Here is a 17242-nt window from a genome sequence, read left to right on the forward strand (position 1 = left end):
GGACCGGTGGGTCAACGGTAAAGCCATCAAGGAGATCGCACCCTTGTTATACAACTGCATCCCCAAGAGACGACGCAAAGCTAGGACTGTGGCCGATGGGCTCCAGGGGAACAGTTGGGCAAGAGACATCCAAGGCGTGCTTGGGGTGCATGAGATCGGGCAGTACCTTCAGCTATGGCTTTCGATCCAGGATACCTGGTAGAGGCTAGGGTTCTACCGGGTCTAGGGCGGAGGTTGTAGGGGTGGAAGTAAGGGCGAGATGTTGGAGAGCTCGGCGCCGGCGGCTGGGCGCCGTCGCGGAGGAAGGAGGCGGTGGGCGCAGGGATCTCCCGTCTCCCTTCAGGAGACGAGACAGTAATGATACTGAATTATTGTCTGATTAATCTCGAAGGGATACAAGTGTTTATATAGGAGGACGGCCTCCTCGAAACCCTAATTTACTTGGGCTAAGCCCCTAATTTACTTGGGCTAAGCCCATAACTAGCCACTAGTGGGCTTCCTGCGCGTATAGGTCAAACCGACCATAACATCTCTCCCCGCCTTCTCAAACAGCTCGTCCTCGAGCTGAACTTCTAGAAACTGCTGGCGGAGATCTTCAAGCTTCTCCTAAGTCGCCTCATCCTCGTGCAGGCCGGTCCAATGCACCAAGACGTGCCAAACACCAAGCGCTGCTGGGCCTTCAACACGCGAGCCACACTCGCCGGGGCAGGCTCGAGACGCCCATCCGAAGTGGTGGAAGAGCTGGTGGTGCAGAAGGAGGGTCGCCCCGGTAGGCCTTCAGGAGGCCGACGTTGAAGACGTCGTGGAGGCGCGAACCCGCAGGCAACTCAAGGCGGTAGGCGAGCTTGCCGATGCGCTCCAGCACACGGAAAGGACCGGCGTAACGAGGTCCCAACTTGCGCCTGGAGCGCGGGTCCAAGGACTGGGTCGTCCGGTGAAGAAGACGTAGCCAGACCCAATCGCCCACCGCAAACTCCGCCTCGCGATGGTGTGCATCATAGTACTTCCTGGCCAGCTGCTGAGCCTGAAGAAGTCGCTGGCGCGCCTCAGCCAGTATCTCGTCGCGGGTACGCAGCAGGTCATCCGCCGTCTCAGTACGGGTCGTGCCAGACGCATAGGGAAGCATCGCTGGTGGTGGCCTCCCGTAGACCACCTCAAAGGGAGTAGCGTGCAGCGCGGAGTGGTAGGACGTGTTGTAGCAGTACTCGGCCCACACCAGCCAGTCCACCCAAGCTCGTGGACGATCCCCGGTGAGGCAGCGCAGGTACATGGCGATGATCTTGTTGACGACCTCGGACTGGCGGTCCATCTGAGGATGAAACGCCGTGCTCATGCGGAGCTTTACGCCCGCCAACCCAAAGAGGTCCCTCCAGACGTGACCCGTGAACACAGGATCACGATCACTGACGATGGAGGACGGAATCCCGTGGAGGCGAACGATGCCGTCGAAGAAAGCGCGTGCCACGGACGCCTCCGTATAGGGATGACCGAGGGCGCTGAAGTGCGCGTACTTGGAGAAGCGGTCAACCACCGTGAGGATGACGTACTTGCCGCCAACCTTCGGCAGCCCCTCGATGAAGTCCATGGAGATGTCCGCCCACACCTGGGACGGCTCGTCCAGCGGCTGCAGCAAGCCCGCCGGACGGAGCGTCTCCGTCTTGTTCCGCTGGCATGTGACACACGCCCGCACCTAGTTTCGCACCAGGGCGCCATCCCCTGGGATGTAAAAATCAGCGCGGAGACGGTGCAGGGTCTTCTGGACGCCCTCGTGACCTGCAGAATGCGCCAAGGACAAGGCCTGGTGGCGCAGGTCTCCATGATCCGGCACGAAGATGCGGCGCCCATGGAGGAGTTGGCCCTCGTCCAAGCGCCATGGCGCAGCCAGCTCGCCGTTGGCCAGGCGCTGGCGCAGCTGCTGCGCATCCGCAGCGGTGGCAGTAGCGCGGCGAACCTCGTCGATGAAGGCGAAAGATGGCCCAGAGTGGATGCAGAGGGCTGCACTGACTGTGGGCGCGTCCGCAGTGTCGTCAACGTCTTGTCGGGACAGGGCGTCGGCGACTGTGTTGAGGCGGCCGGGGCGGTACTCGACGGTGAAGTCGAAGTCGAAGAGCCACTGGTGTTGCGGCACGGTGGAGAGGCGCTGATCCAGCAAGAACTTCAGGCTGTAGTGATCCGTGCGCACACGGAATGTCCGGCCCCTTAGGTACGCCCGCCAGTGGCGCACCGCCTGGACCAGCCCGATCAGCTCGCGTTCATATGCGGCGAGCTTGTGGTGGCGCGCGGTGAAGGGGCGACTGAAGAAGGCGAGGGGACCCTCGCCCTGGTGAAGGACGGCGCCGAAGCCAATGCCGGAGGCGTCGCAGTCCACCACGAACGGCTCGTCGAAGTCCGGCATCTGAAGAACGGGACCCGTCGTGAGTGCCCGCCGCAGGGCGGCGAAGGCCGTGGCCGCCTCCTCGTCCTAGGAGAAGGCATCGCGGCGAAGCAGGCACGTGAGGGGCGCGGCGTTGAGGCCGAAGCCCTGGATGTATCGCCGGTAGTATCCTGCGAGGCCCAAAAATCCGCGAAGAGCTTGTGGCGACTGGGGCGTTGGCCAGGCGGCCACGACAGCGACCTTGTCCGCGTCCATCGCGACCCCGTCGGCGGAGATGACGTGGCCCAAGTACGCGACGGAGGTCGTGCCAAACGAGCACTTCGAGCGCTTGAGGTGAAGACGATGCGCTCGAAGCTCGTTGAAGATGATGGCCACGTGCTGCAGGTGCTCCGCCCAAGATGCGCTGTAGATCAAAATATCATCAAAGAAAACAAGCACAAAGCGGCGTAAGTAGGGGCTGAGCACGTCGTTCATCAGAGCCTGGAAGGTCGCCGGTGCGTTGGAGAGGCTGAACGACATCACCAAAAACTCGTAGTGGCCATGGTGAGTGCGGAACGCCGTCTTGGCGATGTCGTCCGGGTGCATGCGCACCTGATGATAGCCCGAGCGCAAGTCGAGCTTGGTGAAGAAGCGCGCTCCATGTAGCTCGTCCAGGAGCTCATCCACGACGGGGATGCGAAACTTGTCCTTGGACGTGACGGTGTAGGGCGCGGAAGTCGATGCAGAAACGCCACGTGCCGTCGGTCTTGCGCACAAGGAGCACGGGGGCACAGAACGGTGACGTCGAGATCCGGATGATGCCCTGTGCTAGCATGACCGCCACCTGGCGCTCGAGCTCGTCCTTCTACAGCTGGGGGTACCGGTACGGCCGCACAGCTACGGGTGCCGTGTTTGGCAGCAGGTGGATGCGGTGGTCACAGGGTCGCGAGGGAGGGAGGCCCTGCGGCTCGTCAAAGAGGTCGCCGTGCTGCTGCAGTAAGTCGGCCAGGAGCGGATGCGCCTCGTCTAGCGCGGCGGCCATCAGGTGGAGCTGCGGGGATGTACCAGTGCTGCCCACGCCCATCCAGTGAACACGGCGGCCGCCCTCGCGCCAGAAGATGAGGGATAGCGCGTCGAGGTCCCACGGGATGGGGCCTAAAGTGCTCAGGAAGTCGAGGCCGAGCATGAAGTCGTAGCAGCCCAAGTCGATGCCGACGCAGTCGATGGCGAACGGCTCGTCGCCCACGAGCATGGGAACCTGTCGCGCCACGCCCTGGCACGTAAGACGATCCCCGTTGGCGACGGTGACGCTGTACTTCTCCGATCCCGCCGGCTGGAGAGCGAGGCGGCGCATGGCGGTGTTGGACAGGAAGTTGTGCGTGGAACCCGTGTCCACCAGCGCAGTGAGACGCTCCCCATTGATCATCACCGGGAGCAGCATCGTCTTTGCCGTCTTGATGCCCGCCATAGCATGGAGAGAGACGACGAAGGCGGACGCGTCGACTGGCGCGTAGGTCGTGACACCGGCCTCAGTGACGGTGGCGGCCGCGAGCTCGGCGGTGAGGGTCTCAATGTCGGCGTCGTCGACGGTCTCCAGGTAGAAGAGGCGAGCGCACGTGTGGCCCGGTGCGTACTTCTCGTCGCAGTTGAAGCACAGCCCCTGGCGGCGCCGCTCAAGCTGCTCCGCAGCCGTCAGCCGCTTGAAGGGGTGAGTCGGCGCAGGAGGGCTTGCGGGCGCAGCGGCCGGTGCGGGGCGCGGCGGGGCGGTGGGTGTCGGGGCGGGTCGGGGCGCGGGACGAGCGCTGCCACGTTGCGCGTAGACCTGCTGCATGGCGAGGGCGCGCTGCTCGTAGGCTCGTGCGTAGTACATGGCCGTCTGCAGGTCCGCCGACTCGCGCATCTCGACGTCGACGCGGATGTAGTCGGGGAGGCCGCCGACGAAGAGATCGGCGCGCTGCCGTGCCGAGACGCCCGGGGCATGGCACGCGAGCGCCTGAAAGCGGCCGACGAAGTCCTGGACCGTGGTGGTGAAGGCGAGGCGTCCCAGCTCAGCGAGGCGGCTACCATGGAGGGTCGGCCCAAACCGCTGGAGGCACAGGTCGCGGAAACGCTCCCAGGGCGGCATCCCGCCCTCATCCTCCTCGAGGGCGTAGTACCAAGTCTGCGCGGCGCCCCGTAGGTGATAGGAGGCGATCCATGTGCGGTCGGTGCTGAGCGTCCGCTGCCCCCGAAAAAACTGCTCACACTGGTTCAGCCAGTTCAGGGGGTCGGTGGCGCCGTCGTAGCTGGCGAACTCCAGCTTAGTGAAGCGGGGCGGCTGCTGTGCCAAAGGCGGAGCCTCGGGGGCGCCCTCCTGGTGGCCCGGGTTGAAGGACGTGCTCGCGGCGAAGGGGCCCGTAAACCCGCCAGGACCGCCAGGGTGGTGGGCGGGCTGCTGAACCGTCGTCCGCGCCGCAGTATGAGTGTAGACGGGCGACGCGTCGGTCCATGTGGGAATCGGCGAGGGTGATGGTGGCCACCACGCGGGCCGGCCATTGCTGGCGGCGGAGGCGGCCGGTGGGGGCGGCGGCGGAGCGGCGGCCGGTGGGGCGGCGGCGGGTGGCGGCCGATGGGGGCGGCGGCGGAACGGCGGCCGGTGGGGGCGGCGGGTGCTGGCCGGCCTTGATCTCCGCGAGCTCGAAGCGGATGGCGCGGAGGCTGTCGGCGAGGTCCGCCAAGGTAGCGGGCAGGAGGTCGAGGCCCGTGGGGATGGCGGCGGCCTGGTCTCCGGTTGCGGTTGCGGCGGCGGCGGCCCCCTGCAGCGCGTGAGCGCCGGTCATGGCGGCGGGGGTGGTGTTGGTGGCGGCGGTGGACGTGGCGGCGATGGTGTCGACGGGGGGGGGGGGGGGGGGCTGTTGGAGCCCATGAGACCTAGGCAATCTAATACCAAAGTGGTTGAGGCTAGGGTTCTACCGGGTCTAGGGCGGAGGTTGTAGGGGTGGAAGTAAGGGCGGAGAGGTTGGAGAGCTCGGCGCCGGCGGCTAGGCGCCGTCGCGGAGGAAGGAGGCGACGGCTAGGGTTGGTGCGGCGGGCGCAGGGATCTCCCGTCTCCCTTCAGGAGACGAGACAGTAATGATACTGAATTATTGTCTGATTAATCTCGAAGGGATACAAGTGTTTATATAGGAGGACGGCCTCCTCGAAACCCTAATTTACTTGGGCTAAGCCCCTAATTTACTTGGGCTAAGCCCATAACTAGCCACTAGTGGGCTTCCTGCGCGTATAGGTCAAACCGACTATAACAATACCCCTCTCACCGACTCAGCGGACAGGCTGATATGGAAGTGGACAACCACTGGCACCTACACCGCTCGCTCATGCTATCTAGCCACCTTCCATGGATCAACAGCTTGTTACTCCTGGAGGCTCATCTGCAGAACATGGGCGCCACCGAAGGTGAAGTTCTTCCATTGGCTCGCCAACCTTGACAGATGCTGGACCGCTGAGCGCCTTGCCAGACACGGACTCCCACACCATGCCAGATGCTTGCTATGCGACCAGGCACCTGAGTCCATGAGACACTTGATGCTCGAATGCCCCTTCACTCGGCAGGCTTGGCATGAGACCCTCGCATGGCTTAGGATGACTACGGCTGCCCCTGACCACGAGTCATCCATCATGGACTGGTGGCGACGCGCAAAATTGGACACTCCCAAGCCATTGCGAAAAGGCCTTGCCTCTGCCACCCTCCTCATCCCATGGATGGTTTGGAAACACCGAAACTCCTGCGTTTTTGAGGGTGCCCGGCCATCAATCACACTCCTACTTTCCATGATCAAGGAAGAGATTAGCTCATGGGCAAAGGCTGGTGCTAGGGGACTACGTGTAGTTCTGCCATCAACCTGGGATGTACACTGATGTAAAACCTGTTTCTTGTAACCCACCTCTTAGGAGGATGTAAACCTATTCTATCTTTTCAATGAAAAAAAAAATGTCCATCTGAGGAAGGATTTAATTAACAACAGAAGTTGCATCAGCGACACACAATTGTGCTCCAAACTGAACCATTTTGCCATCCTCTTCTTGCTCTCTACCGCTCGCTCAAAGCAAAAGGAACACTCCTTGGCCTGAAATATCAAGAGGTCGTATTTCTCCTCCTTCCTCTAGCTTAGCAAAACTGCAGCCATCACCAGGGAACTAGTGTGCAGTAACTCACTAGCACCGCTCAGTGTTCAAGAACTAGTGTACGGTTTCTCACTAGTATATTTGTTTCAATCCTCGCTTAACGTACTCCATTTTACGCACACTCTATAGAGTTTTTGTTTTCCTGCTTATGCTTATAACGATCATGTGGTTCCTTGTCAATAATCGATTCCTGTCACTCTTTTTTCCCAGGCTGCACAAACTACAAAGTTTGGTAAACTACTGAACAGAAGTCATGATATTTTTTTCATGGACAAGGTGGCCTGATGCTTTGCGGGAAAAATGGCGTGCTGATCTGAGAGATAGAAACTTTTGGTATTGTTTGTAACCTCTTCTTTTTCATATCTGAATTCTTAAAAGTGCATTTTATTGGTTATCACTGTATGTTTTTTCTCACAACCTTGTAATTAAGGCAAAATGTCAAAACCCCTATTAGCACACTGATAATCACCTGGTATGCAACTAGCATCCCACACATATCTCGATGTGAGTGGATGGTGTACGTAAGGGGTGTAGCTACATGCTCAGTTACAACTTTCCCATAATCATAATCCAACATGATACCCTATCACCAAACACCTCTACCATAGAAGCAGGAGAGGATTCACATGATATCATCCTATCTTGGGGTTGCAGGCCCTACCATAATTAGATTTTGATGTTGTCTGTAATAGAAGTCAGACAGAAATAGATTGAAATAGCCTAGGTCTAACATGTCTGCGAACATATATGGATAAGGTTCCATCTTATTCTTTGGCGTATTTTCAGAAAAACTTTTGTCCTACCTGGGATATAAAAGTTTGCTAAATGTACCTCCTTTTAGCTGTAAGAGCATCTCCACTCGCCCTCCCCAAAGGTGCCGGCGCCCAAATTCTTGCCCAGCCGCGGCCCCCAAAAATGTTTTTTAGCCGGCGCGGCCCAACTTTGCAGCCGGCGCCCCCAGGCCGAACCCAGTAGAAAGGGAGCCTAGCAGGGGAGCCGGCACTCCGCGTGTTGGCGGGAACAACGCGAAAGAGAGAGCGGGAAACGCCTACATGTTGTGGACCCGTCCCGTCAGCGTCGGTGGGTCCTTGGCGCGTGGGTCCTCGTCGAGGTACTCGCCTTACAACACACCGTCGCCAAGGTTCCTGGCGATGGTGAAGGATGAGCCGGTGGAGTCTACTCCCTCTTGCAAGCGCCGCCATGGCAATCGCGGCGGCGCCCTCGTCATCCGCGAGCCATCTTCGCCGCGCCAGCGCGAGTGGACGCCACCGCCGAAATACATGGCGGCGGCGTCCATCGTCAAGGCGGACGACGACCCGGAGGAGTTCCCTGGGCTGCGCCAAACCCAGGTGGAATCCTTCGCGGCGATGGACGAGTTCGCCGAGGCGTGGAGAACGGCAGACTACCGTTGGAAGGAGGAGGAGCGCCGCCATCGCCTCGGCCTTGTCGTCAACCTCGACGATGATGATGAGGCTGGCCAATCCAGCAGGTCGCGCGGGAGGCATGGCGACGCTGGCTAGGGCTGCAGCAGCTATCTCCCGCAGCCGAAGGAGGAGGAGCCGGACGACAGCGAGGAGTACACGGCGGCAATGTACCACCGCCTAGGGCTAGGGCGCGGCGGCGGAGTTGCTATTTTTTAAATCTATGTTTTTACATTTTTACAAATATCGGCCAAATATGGCCGAACTATCAATGAATTTACTTTTTCTACAAATCTTGTTATATTTTTAATTTTTAATTTTTTTTATAGAGGCCGCGACTGGCAGCTGCCCGGCCCCTATTTTAGTTTTACCGCCAGCGTCCCCCCCATATGGCCCTAAAACGGCTGCACCGGAGCCCATATGGGGGGACGAGTGGAGATGCTCTAACACAACAGTTTACTGAATGTAACATGCGGATGAACAAGGTTCCATTTGATTCTGTGATGTATTTTCTAAAGCACCTTTTTGAAAAGGGGGCAAATCTTTGCCCTAAACTATTAATTAAGAAGATAATTGCTTAAATTAATGAACGGTAAATCGGGCGAAAACTATTACAACATACCACATGCGGTCTACACCCAAAACATGCAACTCTTGCAACCACAAACTCTCGACACAGTGATCATCACACTGCAAAGGAAAACTGACCAAAACAAAAACTGACAAAGAATATGAGAACCATACATCAAGTAGTTGTAGAATCCTTTCTTGTGGCGCCACTCTTCTTGCTTTTGCGCCTGAGATACTCTTCTCTACCAGGAGAATAGGCAATCTTCTTGCCAGAGGGTAAGCGGCCTCCAAATTGACGAGTAAGCCAAAAATTTCTCTAGCAATAGAGCCTCAGAGTTAGGGGCACCTGCCTCATTAACCTTGTCGCGGAGGCTATGTCATTGTGTGAATGACGAAACCCTACGTGCTGGTATAATTCGCTATAAGGGCAACAAATGTGTGATTACAATGATGAGATTGGTTGTCTATGTGATTCCTCAAAGGCTCCCGAATCCATTTTATAAAGGCGCCAATGATCTAGGGTTACATGGTGGAGTCCTGGCCTATTACTGCTAGATCTATCCTAGCATATGCCCAAGGTATTAAAGATTCCGCCTTGGTCCATCCGGGCTTTGTTAGCCGGATTTTCGCCATCTTGAAAGTTTTCATGGCTTAGCTATATGTAGGCCCCCAGCATTGAGTCGGATTGCTCCAAGGCGGCTCGATGCTGAGAAGTACATGTGTTGTTGTTAATCAAACCGTTGTAGCCCCTGTGCTCGAAGGCAGATTTTCAAAGAAAAATCCAGCTTGGTGCTCTAAGAGTAGGTATTAGGTCTTATAGCTTAGAAAAACTTAGCTCCCTAGCTTCAAGGGGGAATTATTTTTCACCGAAACTTTGAAAGGAAATTCGTTTAGTTCAAAAATCTGAAGTGTAGGCCCCGAGCGCCAAGGAGGAAATTATTTCGGTTTGGTGCTCTAGAGTAAATTCATCATCCATGTAGCCTGCGAGCACCAAGGTGGAATTTACTAGAAAATCCGGCTTGGAGCTCTTAAGAGTTTATCTTTATCCGTGACATAGAAATAGTGTAAACCCCAAGCATGCACGCCACGGATCTGCCTAACCTTCTTTCGTATGGATCCTACTAGCTCCCCCTAGGCTTCGAGCTGAGTGCTAGGCCTGCTTCAAAACATCTTAGTCGGAAGACTGTTGAAACATCGAAGCATCATGTACCTGATACATAAACATAAAATCACAATTGTATTAAATTTTTTCTTTGATCATGTTCAACAAACAAATGTAAGGCGGAACAAAGCGGCCTTTGAACAAATGTTTAAGGCTGAAATTATGCATTAGTTGAACAACATAAAACTATCAAGGCGGAAAAATTCGACTACCTTGAACAATTCAAGTATAAATTTGCATGTTTTAAGCAAGTGCTGGTTTATCGGCTTATATGCTTAAATTTCGCTATATGGCAAACTTTAATCACGAAACATCTGCTGAGGCAATAGGGCCTCATAGGGAAGCAATCAAGAACGCCGGAAACAAACTCCGGCTTCAAGTACCGAAATGTCCCTACTAAGGATTCCACACACAAACTCCGGCTTCAAGTACCGAAATGTCCCTACTAAGGAATCCACACATAAACAATAGAAAATGTGTAGGCCAGAAAACTTAAAATAACGCCTGAAAGCGGATTTTTAAAAAGTACTCGAGCCTTATGGTGGCAAAACAGTACAAGGTTTCACGAGCGCAAGGAAAATCGTGAAAAAGGCATGATAAAAATGAAAGAGGTAAAAGATTCAAGATATGAGTGAACCAATTTTTTATCTCATGATAATGGAAATTTAAAATAATAACTATAAATAGGACTTAGCTGTTTTGAGCGGAGTCAACGTTTGGGTTTGGAGCTGTCGTTGTGCTAGGCAGAAGTTCCTCCTGCAGTCGTAGGGGCGGAACCGGTGGCGGGGTGGATTCCGAGTCGCGCTAGTCGGATCTATGGCCTCTTCAGCTACTCGTGCTTCCATGATAGCTGGATCCATGGCCTCTTCAGCTGCTGGTGCTTTCGCAATAGCTGAATCCTTGAATTTTTCAAATCTAAGGCGGATCCATCCTTAGAGGATTCCTGCCCAGATCAGTCTTGCACAAACGTATCTAGCTCAGGGGTTGTTCGTGCAGGTCTTTGTTTTTTCAGATCTAAGGTGGATCCATCATTAGAGGATTCCTACCCAAATCAATCTTCCGCAAACGTGTCTAGCTCAATGGTGGTCCGTCGGATTTTGGTAGATGCAAGCTGAAAAACTCCCGAGAAAACTCCTACGCGGATCCATCTTCCGCGAATGTGTCCAGGTCAATGGTGGTCCATGCAGATTTTGGTAGATCGAAGGCGAAAAACTCCCGAGAGGATTCCATCCCGGATGCATCTTCGGCAATCATGTCCAACACAACGACGGTCCATGCGGATTTTGGTAGATCTACGGCTAGAAAATCTCGAGAGGATTGCTACCTGGATCCATCTTCCGCAAAGGTGTCTAGCTCAACGGTGGTTCGTGCGGATTTTGGCGTCACACTGGCGTCTTGATTGCCGGTTTCGCTGATGAAGATGTGGCTGCCACCGATCAGAATGATGGCGACAGGTCTTCTTCCAAACGGAATCCAGACCTTGTCATCAATGACGAGGAGAACGCTGCCGATGTAGAGGTTGCGCCCGATGGCGACGGAGTCGCCAATGCCTGCTTGGATCCGCGCTCCATGCGCCTCTTAACCTACGGCGGGCGCCAAGTGTCTATGTGTGAATGACGAGTATGCCAAGGAGGGTACCTCACGACGTGGAGAGAGAGGTGAGCGAAAGGCGGGGACCTACCTGGACGGTGAGACACAAGTCACCCAGTTTCGGATCTCGCTACAGTGGCGGAACCCTACGTGCTACTATAATTCAAAGGGAAACAAGTGCATGATTACAATGATGCGATTGGTTGTCTATGTGATGCCTCAAAGGCTCCCGGGTCCAGCTTATGAAGGTGCCAAGGATCTAGGGTTACATTGTGGAGTCCTGGCTGGATATTGCTAGATCTATACTATTACAAACATCAACTTGTCTTGCACCTCAAATCTTCTATCTTGCCTAGGTCGGCACGGATCTACGTAGCATATGCTGGCATGGATCTTCCTAGCCATTTATTGGTACAGGTCCGCCTAGCAGCATTGTCGGTATGGATCCGCCTAGCAATGTCGGTATGGTTCCGCCTAGCATAAGTAGGTACGAACCCGCCTTGCTTTCTCCTGGCTGGACTTTCTACCTTGGTCAATCAGCAACTGGGCCGTCCGGTTAGGCCATAGGCCCAACCACCATCTGTGAGCCACTCGGGCTTGCTGGTATTAGACTATGCTGTTGGTATACCCATGTAGCATATCCACAACAGGCTAGGCTCCATTGGTAGTAGTGTGGAAGCCACAGCTGAAGTCCCAAGCAATCTTGAAGATGCACCATCCGGCAAAGCGGGAGAGGGCTCCCCACATAGCTCCTGTAGGATCCCATCGACGTCCTTGCACTCAGAGGCAACCGTCACATCAGACTGCAGTGGCGGGTAAGTTGTGGCAGGGGGAGAAACAAACAAAGATGCATTCTTTCCCAACCATAGCTGAATCCTTTAGGGCATTGCTAACAATGGCTTCATCATCGGTCTTCGGTGTCATCTCGGTAACCACATCAACATCAACAACAACCATAAGCGAATCCTGCTCAATGGATTCACAAGAAGCACACAAGTCCGCACACTCCAAAGAAGCGGCAACACCTGCCAACAAAAGCTTGAGAGTTGCCACCTCTTCAGGTAGGGGACGAGACACCCCTTCAATGCGATCATCGACCAGCTAAAGGAGCTCCGTGCGTAGCAAGGCAACCTGTGACTACAAAACAAATTCCAAACTGGCATCAACATTGGAATCCTTGGAACATCTAGAAGGAGATGTTGGCAGAACCGACACACGCAACAACAAGTGGCGCACGAACGATAGGAGGTAGTGCCAGCGAGGGCTCAGACGAAAGGGCGCAACGGCCATCCACAAGAGGGCACCGTAACCTGACTTTAATCTCTGCGGGGGAGCTCACCGAAGCCGTGGTGCTGATGGAGAGGAAGGTTGAGAGAGAGCATGCGACGGAGAACTATGATCCGGTCGATGTAGTAGTAGCAGCGGAGCCCGGTTGGAGGAGACTTGGGTGGCGGTGGCGTTCACCTGCCGCGGGCGAGTTCGCGAGAGCTCGTGTGCTTATTTTGAGTGCTATACAGCACTTCGGACATTATGGTTTGCTGAATGTATCTTCTATTTACGTAACGCAACAGTTTACCGGAAACGTATATTTGCCCATTTAATTGTTACAATCCAACTATAGTATTACCATCAAACGTCCTACCAACGTACTAAGCACGTTGAAGAAAGAGCAATTCATAATAGGTGACCAATTAAGGGGTCGGAGTCATTGACAAATAAGTGGAAAGGTCCTTACAAACAATTCTGTTGGAAGGATAGGTGCATAAAAACCTTAATTTTGGTATTGTGGAGCATATATCAATATTTCAGAAGAAGGTCCTCACCAGAAAATTCTTCTGGATGGATTGACCTGAATGATTAAACCAAGATAGTTCGACAAGTAAAAGTCTAAGTTAAAGTTAAACACCATCAACTAGCAACAGAGTCTCTTGATAAACAAAGTAATCCGGTCAAGCTTCTGCATTTCGTGTTTTACCGGAGTTTTTGTTGACATATTAAATATAACGTGCTCATATCATTATTTTTGTTTAAAAGTTCTCATTGATGTACAAACACGGCCGAGGTTGACAAATGTTGGCCAGTTAGCTATTTGTTGATCATTTTGATTACATAAGGTGCTAATAATACTAATTGATTTGCAGGTTAAATGGATACTCTAAAGTGGTAGAATATGATGGTTTCTTCTTTAATCCAGCGATATCTAGAGTGACTTGGCTAGTTTATGCGGGGCCCATGCCTTCATTCACACGGGCCATGTCATGCATCCATTCAGAGAGAATTAGTAAGAGTAAGAGTATTGGGCCTTTGGAACACACTATAAAGGTAGATCTAGAGTCCATGCCAGCGCCACAAGAAGCCCAGGGAAAAGGCATCACAAGCACTGAGTACCAGCTGATCCTCTCTGCAGCCAAGGAGCTCGGTCTGCTCAACCAAGGATACAACACACGCAAGGAAAATTATGACCAACTACATTACTATACCTACGGGTGCAATGTTAGTGGTGCCGCTATAGAGTTGGTGGACTACGTGAGGAAAGTTGGTTCGCTTGTCGGCAAGCTGTTGTCAGCCAAGAATTACTTCCTAGTGATCGATAACCTCCAGTTGCCAATTGAGCTTGGCAGTCTTACTCGGGTTTGCGGGTTTCCTCCGCCCACATGGGGAAATTCTATGTGGCTCATCTCACCCACTTCAAACGTTGCCTGCAAACAAAGCAAGTTGGAAGAGGATGGATTCATACTCTTTAACACATATGAACAGGTTGTGTATCTCACCGTCTTTGCGGTGCGTCAGTCGGCTGAGCACATACGGAACACGATGCGTCAAGAAAGCATAGAGTACTGGCATGACATAGCCATCAATTGCTTCCACTACGCCATGACAATCTTCACCAAACATTCACAAGTGTCAGATGATCTTACCTCGGATGAGCTTATCCACCAGTGGGCCACCCTCCTGCCACGTATGATAATCAAGGAAGAAGAATCTAACACCATTGTCAGCAGAAGCAAGTGCTCCTCTATGCTTCGGGTTGGTAGGGTCATCCTTGAAGCATTTCAGAAATACTCTTTGTTGCAGCTGCCTTTTTCTCCCGCTAGTGAAGCTGATGAAGCAACCAGTACCGCTGCACAATTCTTCGCATACCATGGCCTCATTGCAGAGTGCACCACAGTAGATGAACTTGCTGACAACAAGAAGAAATGGATCTCCTTTTCCGGTGACCATGGATGGCATGTAAGCCGGGAATGGTTGGCGATCCAGGAGGAAGAAACAAGGGGCACCACTGTACTTACTCTAAGAGGATGCTCGCAACAATCACCCATACTTTCCAAACTGAACCATTTCTTGCCCAAACTCTGCTTTCTTCGTGTCCTTGATCTCTCCTACACTCCAATAAAATCACTCCCTTCTTCCATCCATTACCTCCAGAACCTTCAGTTGCTCTCACTGAGAGGCTGCCATGATCTAAAAATTCTTTCTAGTTCCTCTAGAACTAGTGTCACAGACTCAACAAAAAGTACCAGTTCACCATTGTCCACTCTATACCAGATTGAAATCCTTGATTTGAATGGAGTTCCTTTATCTTATCTGACGCAAGATGTGGCCAACCAAAAAACAAATTTGATACACCTCGACATGTCCCATTCAGAAATAACTAATTTTCCTTCCAAATTTTTCGAGGACATGTCAAATCTTGAAGAGCTTATTCTTGTAAACTGCTCAAACCTTGTGGAGCTACCTCCTTCCATGGTTGCGCTATCCAGCCTAACAACCCTTGAGATCACAGGCACACAAATAAAATACTTCCCAGAGAAGATATTTGAAGAAATGCAGAAGCTTCAGTTACTTAAGCTCATTGACAACAATAACTTGATTTCACTCACAAGGCCAATATCTAGGGTCCATGAATTCAAATTGGAAGGGCATCCTAATCTTAGATCCTTCTCACTGATTAGCTCACCTCACATTCAGCTCCTGTCTTTGCACGGATGCAGAAAACTCAAGTCTGTCGAGTTCAAGAATCTTGGTGCTTTGGAGGAGCTTGATTTGTCTGGTACATCTATCGACGAGATCCCTGCGGATATCCCTAATGGTACCCAGCTTAGGAAATTACTACTATTGGGGGTTCCTTGTCTGTTGCGATTTCCCTGGCATATGCTAGAGCGATTTCCAGAGGTGTTTTACTTGGATCAGTGCACAGAAGGAAACGGTAATCACTTTGATCAAGTTTTACAGTTGTGTGTTAGTGACCCCAGGTTCTTCTATAGTTTCGGATACTCTTGTGTGGATTTGGTAAGGGATGGGCGATTTTTCCAATCTTTCTATGTCCGAGTTGCACCATGTAGTGAAAATAACAGGCGGCTGCAGCATGATGAAGGCATGGTTGATGACAAGTTACGGGAGTTGGTGCAGAATCAGTCAACATATGTGGATGTACATAACAGTTGCTACGCCGAGGAAATTGCGGTTGCATCGGCGATTACAGTTCCCCTTCGCCGAACTGAGCGCCATGTAGAGATCACAGGGATGCAACAACGAGCTGGTGGTTTATTTGGTCTTCTAAATGTCACCAAATCAATATCAGTGACATTTGATACTTCTATTGATAGATTTGATCTGTGCAGCAATTTTCACGATTTGGAAGAATGTGAGCTACGCTGGTGCCATAAAATGGAGGGAGTTTTCGGTGGCATTCCAGACATGAAAAATCTACGAAATGTGCATGTTTGTAATCTCAGAAGTCTACTTTGGTTCTGTCAACGATACAGTAGGCTCCCCTTCAGTTCGCTAGAGCACCTGCACTTGGAGTACTGCCCAAGATTGGAGGCTATGATGCCAGATGAAGTAACACTACCAAGTCTCAAGACACTTGACATTCTGTTCTGCTACAACCTCAAGAAAATTTTCTATCGGGATACTTATCGAGGTGACAGAAAAAAAAACCAGCTCCTCCCAAACCTTCAAAGGGTACGTCTCCAGGAGCTTCCACTGCTCCAGCAATTCAATGACAAGGACATCACCATAACAGCACCCATGTGGAAGGAGCTCCACGTCCGGGGGTGCTGGAGCTTCCGATGCCTCCCGCACCTACACGGTCAGCTGAAGACGGTGAAGGTGAATGGGGAGAGGAGCTGGTGGAGCAAGCTCCGGTGGGGCTGGGGCTCGCTCTCGCACCGCGACAGCTACAAGCCCAAGCTTCCCCTGAAGTTTGCCTCCTTCGACGAGTGCGCTGGGGTGACCAGCTACCTCAGATGAATCAACGCATGCTCATCCACACATATATTCATCCATCAATCGGTATGTTGATTCTACTCGGTGTATACCGTTCAGCACGAGTTCCTAAACACCTGTTTTGTTAACAGTGTTCACCATACAGATACCCATATTCAGTTACAAAAATATACATCCATTGCATCCACCCTTGTGTCATTCATATTTCCACAACGTACATGTCACCTACTTAGGTACCCCTTGTGTCCATCGAGAGTGTCCACCCCCCTCCTCGACAACGTTACATGTGTTTCTGGCTTTCCGCATGTAGTATTGCCAAATAAAAGGGCTAGTATCCCTGGTTTCTGCCCACCGACTGACCACTTTGTTTCCTGTGAAATCGGGTTTATTGTTTCTTGTTCCCAAACGTACATCTTATTGAAGTGTGTGTTATTCTGTACTTGCTGCTGTATGTGTGTCGGTGTCACTTAATTGAGTTGTAATAAGCTACGCAGTGTTTATGCCGGTGTGAGTATGTTTAATTATAAATTGTGGTTTGAAACGCTAAGTGACCTGACTATTTGATTCAGACTATTTGTTTGACTTTCAAGTGTTGTACCAGCATTTATTTGTCATCTATACCTAATAATGAAGGGAAAAGGGCTTCTTGTTGGTCCGTTTTTTATTGCCCCTAATTTTCATCTAAATTACAGCAGTTGCCACCCCTAAGCGAAAGAAAACGATTTGTTTTAGTTCGGTCGCGTTTCGTCCGTT

General features: G+C 52.5%; 1 protein-coding gene across 1 annotated transcript; it reads left to right on the forward strand.

Annotated features, from left to right (window-relative positions):
* The first annotated feature begins 13597 nt into the window (after positions 1-13597).
* On the forward strand, positions 13598-17038 carry LOC127341925 (uncharacterized). The gene has a single exon (XM_051367869.2). It carries the CDS (start codon positions 13598-13600, stop codon positions 16511-16513), a length of 2916 nt encoding a protein of 971 aa, XP_051223829.2. The 3' UTR covers positions 16514-17038.
* Positions 17039-17242: the final 204 nt, after the last annotated feature.

Source organism: Lolium perenne, chromosome 1 (assembly GCF_019359855.2).
Source record: "Lolium perenne isolate Kyuss_39 chromosome 1, Kyuss_2.0, whole genome shotgun sequence".
Taxonomy (NCBI): Eukaryota; Viridiplantae; Streptophyta; class Magnoliopsida; order Poales; family Poaceae; genus Lolium; species Lolium perenne.